The following is a 13,554-nucleotide window of genomic DNA, read 5'->3' as shown; positions in this document are numbered from 1 at the left end:
ACTATAATAGAATGAAGAGGATTGAGCCCTGAAATGCAGGTCAGGAGACTTGAGTTCTATTCCAACCCTGCTGCTTATTGTCTGTGGGACCATGGACAATCACTTCCTTTCTCTGGGCCTCAGTTTCCAAAGCTGCAGAATTAATAGGGTGGGCTCAATGCTTTAAAGGTTCTCTGCTCTGTCAATGCCACATCACAGCCTTTCACAGTGCCCTCAAGGCCTTTCTGTTGAACCTATTTCTTATTGTTTTTGAAGCTCCACTTGGGAGTGTTGTCAGTAACCATTTATCCTGTCAAGTGGGAATCATGCTGGGTGGCTTGCTTGCATCTACCGGACTCATCCTGAGCTCATTTGCCACGAGTCTGAAGCATCTCTACCTCACTCTGGGAGTTCTTACAGGTAAGGGCACTTTGTACCACCTGTCTCACCCCACTCCATCCAGGGATTTCCAAGCACATCAACAGAGAAGTAATTCATAAAATATTCATTTTGTTAGATGCATAATTTAGTTGACCCAGCTTGCGTCTACCTAGCTAGCAGTTAAACAGAGCTGGAAATGAGATTACATTACCCTAATGAAAATGCATCTCCACTGTAATTCAGCCAGATGATACAAGCAACTGCAGCTTTCTCTTTGGAATTAGTGTATGGCTGAGATTCTGTACTCAGAAGAAACAAGATATTACCCAGGGCAACATGAATTTTCAGCAATGGTCATTCTTTCAACCATTGCCAAGACATTAAAATACTATTGACGATCAATCTGAGTTGCTCATGCTTTATAATGAATATTGCTGTCCAATAAATGGGAGTTTCTAATTTTAAAAAAGCCCTTTATTGTGAGTATTCTTATATTACACATTCTTTCTCAATGCTTTGGAAGTATCACTTTAGCAAATCATAATAAATCCCATGGGAAAAAAGCAACATTTACATTCAATAAATCACACTTACAGAGACTGCATAGGATTGTGGGACTGCAATAGGAGTTTGCCCATCACTCAGAGGGGTGTGGAGAGTAGTGCCAACTCCTGTCTGGGCATTGTGCCATTGGTGTGGCGTGAATAAGGTCAATAAAGGACGTAACCTCATAGTGAGGCTATAAATTTGGCTGTGTTAGCTAAAGAAGATACATCCACCCCTAGTAACCCAAAGAGCCTGACTGCTGCTATGGTGACCAATGGATCCCAGTTTACCAGGCACTGTCCTGGTTTTAACACTGAAAGTCCCACATCCAGAAACCCCTTAGTCCAGGCAACTCTGGGTTGCTGGCTACCCTGCACTGCAGATGGAAGCAGGAGCTTCTGAAGGTGGTTCTCTTTTTGCTTCTCTGACATTCTAGTTGCCATAAAATCCAGGCTCAAAGCCCCTCAGATCTTCTTTACTTAAAAAGTAATAGAAGTTGATCTTTTTTTTTTTTTTTTTTTTTTTTGAGACAGGGTCTATCTGGCTCTGTCCTCAGGCTGGAGTGCAGTGGCGCAATCTCAGCTGCAACCTCTGTCTCCTGGCCTGAAGCCATCCTCCCCCTTCAGCCCCCTGAGTAGCTGAGACTACAGGCACATGCCACCATACCTGGTTAATTTTTGTATTTTTTTTGCAGAGATGGGGTTTTGCCATATTGGCCAGGCTAGTCTCAAACTCCTGAGCTCAAGTGATCTGCCTGCCTCAGCATCCCAAAGTGCTGGGATTACAGGCATGAGCCACTGCACCCAGCCCAAAAGCTGAAGGTTTCTAAAAAGCTTTCTAGAGTGTCAACATTTGTCTGCTGACCTTAAGAGATATTTTCACATATATGAAAATATACATTGCTATGTTCACATATAAAATTGGCATGATGTTTCCCAACTATGTAAAATTACCTTGGAATTTTCTTAGTTGTATATGCTATTTGAATCCAAATTCCAGAGTGGTGCAGATTATCAGTGTTGTGTCTTCATAGGCAGTGAAGAGTTTAGGGAATTGTCTGGATAATTTAAGTTAAAAAATGGAGGAAGTGATAAGTTTCTTTGGTTGGCATTATCCAGATTTTCTAGTGAATTCCAATTTAGTTTGTGTAATGATTTTTATGTTCTTCATTTAATTTTGTTTATGAAGTCATATTTCCTTAAGGGTGTTCTCCCTAAGAAGAAAGTCATATATATTCTACATTTTCCAAATTGTGAATGACTGGTGAGGGGAGACTCATTTTAAGCTTGGTGTAAAAAGCAGCTCTAAAAGGGTTTAATGAAAGGTCAGATTCTCTTTAATATAAATCATTGTATTCTGAGATATTGTTGGCTGTTTATGGTACATCAGCACTCATAGAGTTCTCTTTATCCTCAGGTCTTGGATTTGCTCTTTGTTACTCTCCAGCTATTGCCATGGTTGGCAAGTACTTCAGCAGACGGAAAGCCCTTGCTTATGGTATCGCCATGTCAGGAAGTGGCATTGGCACCTTCATCCTGGCTCCTGTGGTTCAGCTCCTTATTGAACAGTTTTCCTGGCGGGGAGCCTTACTCATTCTTGGGGGCTTTGTCTTGAATCTCTGTGTATGTGGTGCCTTGATGAGGCCAATTACTCTTAAAGAGGACCACACAACTCCAGAGCAGAACCATGTCTGTAGAACTCAGAAAGAAGACATTAAGCGGGTGTCTCCCTATTCATCTTTGACCAAAGAATGGGCACAGACTTGCCTCTGTTGCTGTTTGCAGCAAGAGTACAGTTTTTTACTTATGTCAGACTTTGTTGTGTTAGCCATCTCCGTTCTGTTTATGGCTTATGGCTGCAGCCCTCTCTTTGTGTACTTGGTGCCTTATGCTTTGAGTGTTGGAGTGAGTCATCAGCAAGCTGCTTTTCTTATGTCCATACTTGGAGTGATTGACATTATTGGCAATATCACATTTGGATGGCTGACCGACAGAAGGTAAAATTCATGAAACCACAATTGGTTCCCCACCAGGGGACTTTAAGCCTTGAGTTTCTCCTCAGCCCCTTACCCTGTGGAGTACCTAGGTCTGAATAATGTTAACAAGTCTGCAGTATCTGAAGGCATCTCCCTTGCTGGTACTTCTGGATCAGAGGTTGGCAAAATTTTCTGTAAAGGAACAGATAGTAAACATTTTTGGTTTTGTAGGCCAAGTGTTCTTCATCATGACTACCCAACTCTGCTATTATAGTACAAAACAGCCACAGACAATATGTAAACAAAAGAGAGTGGCTATGTTCCAATAAGACTTTATGCACACTGAAATGTGAATTTCTCTTATAATTTTCATGTGTCACAAAATATTGTTCTTTTGATTTTTTCCAACCATTTTTAAACGGAAAAACCATTCTTAATGCACAGGTAGTACAAAAAGATGTCATGGGTCAGATGTGTCTAAATTGCAGAAGCCTAGGGTAACTACAAGTTCTGGTGGTAGATTTAATTCCATCCCAAGACAAGTCAGTCCTCAAGCAAGACAACTTTTGGCTGGGTGTGGTGGTGCTAGTTTCTTTTGAACCACTCCTGACTGGCAATGGAAAAAGGAGCAGAATTCAGTTTAGGCAGGAGGGCCAGGTGCAATGATAACACATTATCTGTAGCCACATATTCATGTTTGACAATGCAAATTGCAAGTAATTTCCTTGTAATTGTAGGCTTAGAAACCAAAGTTATAAGAAATCTACCAAGTAATTTCTTCAGCAAATGCTCATCTGTTTGGACTTAAGAGTGCAGGCTACTCATATTCTCCTAAATGATGAACCATTCACACTTGAGATGTGACCTGCAGGGCTAATACCATCATGTAGCTTCTCACAAATTATGTTTTTGGTAATTAATCAGGATCCAACTGCCATTCTCCAGTGTTATGAATATGATATTTAGTATTAATTCCACATTTTTAATGGTTAAAGAAGAAGCAGAAGAGCAAAGAGTACCTATTTTCACAATCAAATAACTCAGCAAGAAGCAGCCAGGTGTAGGTCTAATGGAGGCATCTCTACTCTGAGGCATACTAGACCTAAGTTCTTGCACTGGCTCTGCTCCTTATTAACCCTGTGACCTACAGAAAGTCACCTAACCCTCAGATCCACAATGATCTCTATCTGTAAAATGAGCCAGTGCAATATTTGCCTGTTGACCTTATACTATTTTGTGAGGTTCAAATGAGGCTGTGAGTAGAAAACTGTTTGTAAAGCATAAGCTGTTGGAGCTGACATTATACAGATCCTTTGAAATTATTGGTATCATAGATGGGTTTGGAGTTATCAGGAAAATTAATGGGAATAACACTTGGGAAATCTTGAAATATATTAGACTTCGTCCTAGTCCAAGACCTCCATCATCTCTGGCAAATCATTTTAATGTCTTTGTATTACAGTTTCCCCTTTGTGTAACCACTTGGGTTATTGAGTATTTATGATCTATGACATGCCAGATACCAATGGATAACATATCTAAAAGCATCTAATAAGGTAGACTGCTAGGAAAATTACCCTTCTGATCCTTTACATCAAGCTTGTCCAACCTGTGGCGCATGGGCTGCCTGTGGCCTGGGACGGCTTTGAATGTGGTCCAACACAAATTTGTAAACTTTCTTACAACATTTTGAGATTCTTTCTTTTCTTTCTTTCTTTCTTTTTCTTTCTTTCTCTCTCTCTCTCTCTCCCTTTATTTCTTTCTCCTTCCTTCCTTCCTTCCTTCCTCCTTTCCTTTCCTTTCCTTTCTTTTTTTTCATCAGCTATCATTAGTGTTAGTTTATTTTATGTGTGGCCCAACACAATTCTTCTTCTTCCAATGTGGCCCAGGGAAGCCAAAAGATTTATTTCTATTTTATTTCACGACTACTTTCAGAGTAACCCTGTGAGATAAGTAACCTTTCCATTTTATAGCTAAAGAAATTGAGTTAGGCAGGCAGTGGGTGGCAGGACTAGTTTTAATATTCTACCTTTCTAATTTTGAAGCATATATTCTTTCTACCACACCATGCTTCCTGGAGAGATGAATTCTTGCATTTGCAAAAAAGAAAGATAGGAAGACAGCATACATAACACACAATGGGAAAGCCATCTCTGTAAATAACTGCAATGCCTACTGCTGCATAGCCGTGGCTCTAAAGCTCTTTTACAGAATGTGTACATCCTGCACTTATTCTTGTTCTTCAAATCTACAGGTGTCTGAAGAATTACCAGTATGTTTGCTACCTCTTTGCTGTGGGAATGGATGGGCTCTGCTATCTCTGCCTCCCAATGCTTCAAAGTCTCCCTCTGCTCGTGCCTTTCTCTTGTACCTTTGGCTACTTTGATGGTGCCTACGTGACTTTGATCCCAGTAGTGACCACAGAGATAGTGGGGACCACCTCTTTGTCATCAGCGCTTGGTGTGGTATACTTCCTTCACGCAGTGCCATACTTGGTGAGCCCACCCATCGCAGGTAAGTTTCCAGAGAGAAACCCCAACCACCTTTTCTCTTTGGCATATTGATGTGAAAACAGCAAACCCACATGCAGTCAATGAGAAGGATTGTCAAGAGAGTTGGGGAAGAGTGAAAGAGAAAAGGGTTGTAAGAGCCCCCAAAACCATCATGGTCCCACCTACATCCTTGTTTTATAATCTTCTTCCAACCAAGTAAGAACCTTAGCCTACCTGGAAAGAGTAAGTCCCAAATTAGGGTCTTGATACCTTTCCATATTAATGATGGGGGCAGGGGGATGGAGCAGTTGTTCAGCCTTATAAATAAGTAGGGTGCATTCAGAGGGAAGTCTCAGGGGAGAACAGGATTCCAACAGGGGGCAGTGGGTGATGAGGCTGAAATTATAAATGCCAGTGTCATAGTGGAGTGTTTTGGGTGCCAGACAGAGGAACTGGGCTCTATTCTTCAGAGACTATGGATAGTATTAACGTTTTTATGTAAAAGGATAATATGGTAAAGTATATATGTTAGAAAATGTGATCTAGCAATTGATCTAGTAACTTAGGAGAGAGGTAGCTAAGATTCTAACAGTTTAGGAGGCAGCTGATAAACACCTGAGCTAAGGCTGCTGCAGCAGAAATAAAGATGAGCTCTGGGGGCAAGGAGAAAGTTTTCAAAACAAAATTCAGCAGAACTTAGCATACAGACGTGAATGAGAGAAAGAAGTCAAGGATGACTTAGAAAATAATGTCGTGGTTGAGAAAATAAGGAAATTCGAGAAAGTGGCTTTGCCTGAAAAATAATGGATATGGTTTTTAGATATGTTGAGATTTCTGAAATATACAGGTAAAAATGCTCAATAGAGCTGTTTAAAGATGAAATATGAGCTTTAATGGATGGCCTCATTTATATATAGATTTGGGAATCATCATATAAAGCACCTAGAATGTTTTATAAACTCTAAAATGCTATAGAGTGAAGCATGATTAAACAAATAATTTGACAAATATTTATTGTATGCATTAAACAAGTAATTCAACAACTATATATTGCATGTGTAACTAGCATTGTGTTTATCATGTGGAGAGACAGGAGTAAACAGGTCAAAAGCTGTTTCTCCTTCCTAAAGCATGTGGTCTACACCACCTGCATCAGAGTCTCCTAGGGACCTTGTTAAAAATGCAGATTCCTTGACACTCCCACCTGTGATCTGAATGTTGAGGATGAGTTCCAGAAATCTGCATTTTCAACCAGCTTTGTTGTGATGCTCATGCACGGTAAATATTGAGAATTACTGTTCCATATTATTATCTGCCTAAATTAAAACTGAGGGAGTGAACAAGGTCTCTGAAGACAGGCAAAAGAGAAATAACCCAAAACTTTGCCTAGAAAGAAGGCAGGAATTTTTTTGAGGAAGGCAGGGTTTCTGCTATTAGCTATTATTGTGAATAGACAGTTTCAGGCTATTTCCAAATCCAGCAATTGGGGTGGAATAAAAACAGCAAACTAGGGGAAATTGTGGCCGCTTGAGTGGTGCAGATGACAAAATCCTGTTCAGTTTGAACTCCATGATACAGATCTTTATGTTTAATGCTCCATTTTTGAAAACTACCCCCAAAATGTTCCCACATCCTCCTTTCATAGCTTATTTTAGTGCTCACCAACCTTTAGAAACAGTGTCATTCTATCAAAGGTCACAGGACACAAATGAAATTGGGATTCAGTTCGTGGCCTTCATTGGCAAATCAGACATGATACTCATTACTGGGAATTCGAGGATTAATTCTTATTGTATCATTTTCTTATTTATTTACCTTTCAAATGACAACTCTGTACTCAGTCTTTTTTGTTTGGTGCTAGAGAAATGCACAAGTAAATCAAACAATAACTAAAATATTTGAGAGCAGTTTAAATTCAGGAAATTTTGTGGGGCTTATAACAACTTCTACATGCTATTTTTGACGAATGGATCTGAAGTGGGTAAGAGAAAAAATCATATACTTCTCTGGTGGGTTTTCTTGGCAGATAAGGAAAGTTTGAAGGAATTTAAAAAACCTTTGTTAATTATAAAATAATTTCCTGACGAAGTATAATGTTACTCCACTGGTTTTCTGTCATTGTGGCCCCATTTTGCATATCATATGCCCGGTTTTCCTCAAAATTTAGAGCTGAGATAGATATTGAGATTAATTTCTTGCAACAAGAGATAAAGAAAAAAAAAAGCTAGTTTGCATTTGCAACTTCTAAAATAGCCGAAAGTTCTGATTTTCAAACTGGATAGAGTACAATGACTGAATCCAGTTGAAAATGTAATACTGCTTTGAAGCATGTCATGTTACTCAAAATAGTGTATAGGTGCTGTGAATACTACTGGCATTTTGTACAAATATGTTCTCTTAACACCCTAGGTAAATTATTCCAACTTTAATAATTTAAATGATGCTATTTTTATCTTTTTACCAGATTTCATGGGGTTAATAATAACTAATATTTACATTGTGACTACTAAGTACATGATGCTCTTCCAAGCACTTTACAGAACAACGATCAATTCACTCTAGAAGTTTTCCTGGAAAACAGAATGTATTTTTCAGTTGCTGCACAATATTTTTAGGTGACCTCTTTTTGTCTCAAAGTTACAATTGGTGGTGCTATCGATCTATTACTATCCTTACAAATTATTAGAATTTGAGAGTGGGTAAGCAATTGAATTTTCAACTCAACAATATAATTTTGCTGTTGTTCGTTACAGGATGGCTGGTAGATACCACCGGCAGCTACGCTGCAGCATTCCTCCTCTGTGGATTTTCAATGATATTTAGTTCTGTGTTGCTTGGCTTTGCTAGACTTATAAAGAGAATGAGAAAAACCCAGTTGCAGTTCATTGCCAAAGAATCTGATCCTAAGCTGCAGCTATGGACCAATGGATCAGTGGCTTATTCTGTGGCAAGAGAATTAGATCAGAAACATGGGGAGCCTGTGGCTACAGCAGTGCCTGGCTACAGCCTCACATGACCAAAGGCCTTGAGCCCCAGAATCTTCAGGTTTGAGAGAGGTGGGGCCACCAGATTCTTCATGTTTCTGAAACTTTTTATTTTGGCAGAAGTATTGCCTTCCAAGGAAATTATTATTATTGTTTTGTTAACATATTAATATTTATAAGGGAAAATAGCACATAATAAAGAAAGCTGGACTAGCCCAGAGGCTTCTCATTTGGGATTTGTACTCATAACTGAACTCATATCGTTTGGTCAATGGGCATAGCTCTGTGAGAAATGTAAGGACACAGCTGATATAATTAGCTGTAATTAGGGATAATTTCAAAGCATAACCAAAGCAGATGACACTGGGCAGCAGCTTTGTTCCAGTCTCAGCCTCTTCATGTTCCCTCCTCAGAAAGAAAATGGAAACATTAACGTGTAGCTTTGCTTACCTTGTTCTGGTTAGAGAAGGGAGGTCAGCTTGGGTGTGGTGGTGAAGAGTGAAGATGCCATACCTTTTTCATGGTGGAGTTTCTCATTAGGGTTTTACTTGGGATTGTTAAAGAATACTTGAGATTCTTCAAAAAGTGGTGATTAATATAGAAAGAAACTCTTATTTTTTTTTCTCTTAGTCTTCCAGCCAGCCCTTGCCTCTGCCCAAGGGTAGACACCACTATGAGTATCCAAATAATCATGGAATGCCATGGTTGGAATAGATCTTAAAGGGCGTCTGGTAAGATCCATTTGAAATTTCCACTGGAAACCGAAAGCTCTTTTCCTAAGACCGGGTTCCAGGCTCTCACCTTTGTTACAATCACATATAATACTTACTCTGAATTTAGCAGAACACACTTAATCACAAGGACAACCTCTCAATCTTACCTGAAATGTTAACACTACCAAAACTTCCCATTTTTTACCTTCAGAGAAAAAGCTCTTAGACTGCAGACGCATTCCTGTTAGGTTGGAAAAATGTTGGCAGTATTCCAAATGGGCAGGAACTGAATTCTTGAATCAGCAGGTCTCTGGTGAGAGTTTTCTTTGCAGATCAGACATTTAGTTTTATCATTACCCAAAAGAGGATTGGAGGGGGTCAGTTGTCTGAAAAATATTATCCTAGAGATATTCTAAAGGTGAGATTCCTTTCTCCCTGTGTTAATTCTTGTTCCACTGTCCACTGCTCTTCATCTCTTTATGGATAATAATTAGAAATCTCCTCACTGGATCAGAAGTTGATTTATTCTTAAATACTCCACTTTTCTATGGTTTGGGATAATTTTCGAGTCTTCAGATTGAAGAGGGAAGGCATGGAGGGAAGAAAAAGTCCAGATCCCCCAGCTTGTTTCCAACCATTTTAAGTCCAAAGAATTATAATCCTGAATCTCACATCGTGTCACACCTGTAATAGGGGCAAATTATGCAATCAATTTTAATTACCAGGAGTTTAAAATCCAAATGTCAAGGAACTGTTTTGACCCTGAAGGCTATTTAATCCACTGACCCCTACAAGGCCTCACAAGTGCTGGGGAAAAAAAACAGCAATGAGGAAGATCCTGAGTTAATGTGTATGCTCAGCAAGAGAGCTTGCCTATACCTTGATTATTTCATAAAATCACGTTAATACATTGCTTTCAGAATGAAATACTGACATGATTTGATAGGAGAAAATGGTAATATTTCATAGTTGTTTTCCAAAGAGAAATTTAAATGTTATCTGTTATCTCCTTACTTAGTTTAAGAATTTAGTTTTGAACCGCATTGACTTTGTCATTTGCAATTTTAAAAATATTTGGGGCTGGGCATAGTGGCTCACACCTGTAATCCCAGCACTTTGGGAGGCTAAGGCGGGCGGATCATGAGGTCAGGAGATCAAGACCATTCTGGCTAACATTGTGAAACTCCGTCTCTACTAAAAATGCAAAAAATTAGCCGGGCGTGGTGGCAGGCGCCTGTAGTCCCAGCTACTCGGGAGGCTGAGGCCGAAGAATCGCTTGAACCCAGGAGGCGGAGGTTGCAGTGAGCCAAAATCATGCCACTGCACTCCAGCCTGGGTGACAGAGCAAGACTCCATCTCAAAAAAAAAGAAAAAAAAATTTGGAAGGTATCCATAAAATGTCAAAGTTAAAATGAAGTTATATCTGTTTGGAATAGCACTTTGCCATTTTTTTAATTTTCAAGCCTAAAGATGTTTAAAAATATGAATAGTTACAAATATTCTTATACATATTTTTATCATAATCACAACAAAATTTTGTTTATGTGGTTCTGCAATATAATTTCTGTGAAGTATTATAAGTATTTATGAAAAATGAGCATAGTGATCACAACTTTTAAAGATTTTGTGTAAAAACATTTGGGAAATTTGACTTTATACATGCATAGATTTGCATTTTACTTTCCCTTTTGAGGCAGTATTTTTAGAAAATCAGTAAGAAAAATGTACATCTTAAGGTCTACTATTTTACATTTCTACACAGAATTTTAGTGTTAATGTTCCATGTGTCTATACTGTTTATTTCAAAACTGAGAAATTCATGAGAATGATGTATTTTGTGGAATCAAGAACAAAATTATAGTGGGATAATTTTACATCTTAAATATTTCTTTCTACTACTGTAAGCTCTACTTTGGAATTATCTGAGTAGAAAATCAGAAGACATTATCTAACTTTGTAGATACACTGTATGATTGGGCTCTTTGTTCAGATTGTAATTTCATTAATAGATGAAATATTTATGCTAATATTTTCTTATTTCAAAAGCAAAATAAAATGAGTTTATTGTCCTGTGTTTGGAAAGACATTTTTCCCTTGGACAAGAGGTTTGGATTGGATGGTGAGTGGGCCTGTCTGGATCATGCTAACATGTGGTCAGCATTTTAAGATGTGTTAAATAATCAAATGATTTACAAAAACCAGAAGTCTTTATTGAGTTCTTCCAATGTGTGAGCTATTATGCCAGGCACTTCCTATGCATTGTCTAATTTAATCCCCATAGTGACCTCTATTATTATCGTTTTGTAGATGTGGAAACTGAGGCACCAGTTCCCACAGCTCAGTATCCACTGCACTCCTCTAGTGTGAAATCCTGTAAAACTGGGATGCTGCTGATGCTGAAGCCCTGTGTCCTTCCCCTGTGCCTGCTTGGATCATCTTATGTGGGTTGAAGAAGCTGTTGGGAAACCGACGCTCCCTTGGACAGATAAAATCCTTTGGATTATGCTTCAATCTTCTAATCAATATTGAAGGAAGATTCTAGATTGGAGATTTCCAAGAGTTTCCCCAAGAGGATCTATCAAGACCACTACTTTCAGGCTCAGTGGTTTAATTTGCTGTCGATTGATCCAGGCTTCTTTTGGGGAGCATTTAGGGTTGAGGGGGTAAATTGGGGAGCAATACTTTGTCCCAAAAGTGAGCTAGTTCCACTGTCTGCTTTCCACATTACCAAAGTCAGACTTTCTCAGTTAAGAGTTGAGTTCTTTTTGAAGTGCCTTCACCACTGCCAGTGATAATGAAAATGGTAATGTCTATTTGGCACTCCCCTTCCTGGTCCCAGTAGGTCTAATTCCGAAATTGTTTACTGAAATGAAATAGTACAAATTCAGGGTGGATATCTGAGTTTCTTTTCTCACACTTGAAAGTTTGAGTAAAAAAAAAAAAAAGTTTTGTTTTTTTTTTTAACTCCATCAAACAATAGATTTCTATACCTGTTGCCAGCACAGCTACCAATGACAGATGACTGAGGTTTTGACCCATAGCACAGAAAACTATTTGGTTGGGGAGTGGGAAGATATAAATAATGATAAAAGGACTGACATTTAAGACAAAACATTATGGTACTTTTCAAACATATACAAAAGTAGAATGAATAGTGTAAAAAACTTGATGTACCTATCCCGCCACATCTACAATTATCTACCCATTATCTTCTCCCTTGAGAAGCAATTTGAAATATATTAACATGTGGGCAGCTCATGTTTCCTTCAGCTGCCAGGGAATACCTGAACTTGGCAAGAATAATTTGTTCCTGCTAACGGGGACATGTGTGGTTAGTATCACCTATTAATGAGGCACATCATTACTTACAAAGCTGATTTGGGCCCCTTTCTTAATATGGGCTTTGAGTGTCTCAATTGAAGATTAAAATTTTCTCCTTTTCTCCCTAGCCCCTAAGGATCTATCTACTAGAGGCCCAGGGCTATATTAAATAAGTTAAAAGATTCTTTTTTTTTTTTTTCTCTGCTGACCCAAGAGAGTCAAACCAATGAAAAGGGATTTTGAGGTTTAGATGAGAGTGATCATTATTACTCTCATTATTGCTCTTAATTGTTTAAGGGTCAGAGGTCTTTTTGAGGGATCTGGGACCTAAGATTGGTCTAGAATTAAGTAAAAAGCAGTTTATTTTTGAGGTTTGAGTTGGCACTAAAAGGCTTCAGAATTAGCATTTCAAATGCAGCCCTTTTCAAATTTTTCAAATAGGTTTCTTTTGTGATGACAAGTTAGGCCTTTTCCCACTGACCAGTGTAATGATGGAAGAGTTCAAGGACCTTGTCCTAGGAAAGATGAAGACCTATGTTCATTCTTGGATAGCTTATTTTTGCAACTGGGGGCAGAGCAAGGTGTGGGTATAGGTCAAGGTAGGGAAGAGTTCGGGAGTGGGAGAAAGGTTGGGGGGCAGCTTCTGTGTGGTTACCTGAGGTTCCGCCCACGTGCAGGTGGATGAATACAGATTTCTGACCCTAAGTTTCTAAAGCTCAAACAGGGAAGAGCAAAGCCTTTTTCAGAATCACAGAACTGACAGGGCTGGTGTGAGCATTCAGCGACCACACTGGACCTACGAGGTCACACAGGGTGTAGTTCCTGACGTTAGGCTACATATGCCATCTTCTACTACACTCTAGTGCCCAGTTTTTCTATCAGTTCCTCCAAGTCCAAGCCTCCCCTTTATACCCCTGACCTTGGGGCATTTTGCATATGTTGATCCCTGTGATCACCCTCTTTTGATATTTTGGGTCTCAGTTTAAATGTCACTGCCCTAGAGAGTCCATCTTTAACCACTGCCCTTATCTAAATTATACATCCCTCCCCCACCACTACCACCTACATTATTCATGCTCATAGCATTCTGTTATTTTCCTTCAAAGAACATCTTTTAGTTATGATCATATATATTGATGTGTGTTTTTATTTTTAAATTTCGT

General features: G+C 39.0%; 1 protein-coding gene across 1 annotated transcript in view; it reads left to right on the top strand.

Annotated features, from left to right (window-relative positions):
- The window catches only part of SLC16A12 (solute carrier family 16 member 12), a 123,886-nt gene extending 112,742 nt beyond the window's left edge, over positions 1-11,144 (top strand). Inside the window, exons 4-7 of the mRNA XM_054503511.1 lie at positions 256-399; positions 2,323-2,902; positions 5,136-5,395; positions 8,127-11,144. Of these exons, the coding sequence (XP_054359486.1) occupies positions 256-399; positions 2,323-2,902; positions 5,136-5,395; positions 8,127-8,389 (1,247 nt within the window). The 3' untranslated portion in view covers positions 8,390-11,144. The remainder of the gene's footprint in view (positions 1-255; positions 400-2,322; positions 2,903-5,135; positions 5,396-8,126) is intronic.
- Positions 11,145-13,554: the final 2,410 nt, after the last annotated feature.

The sequence above is a fragment of the Pongo pygmaeus genome, chromosome 8 (genome assembly GCF_028885625.2).
Source record: "Pongo pygmaeus isolate AG05252 chromosome 8, NHGRI_mPonPyg2-v2.0_pri, whole genome shotgun sequence".
Classification (NCBI taxonomy): domain Eukaryota; kingdom Metazoa; phylum Chordata; class Mammalia; order Primates; family Hominidae; genus Pongo; species Pongo pygmaeus.
This window is presented reverse-complemented; position numbering and strand designations above follow the sequence as displayed.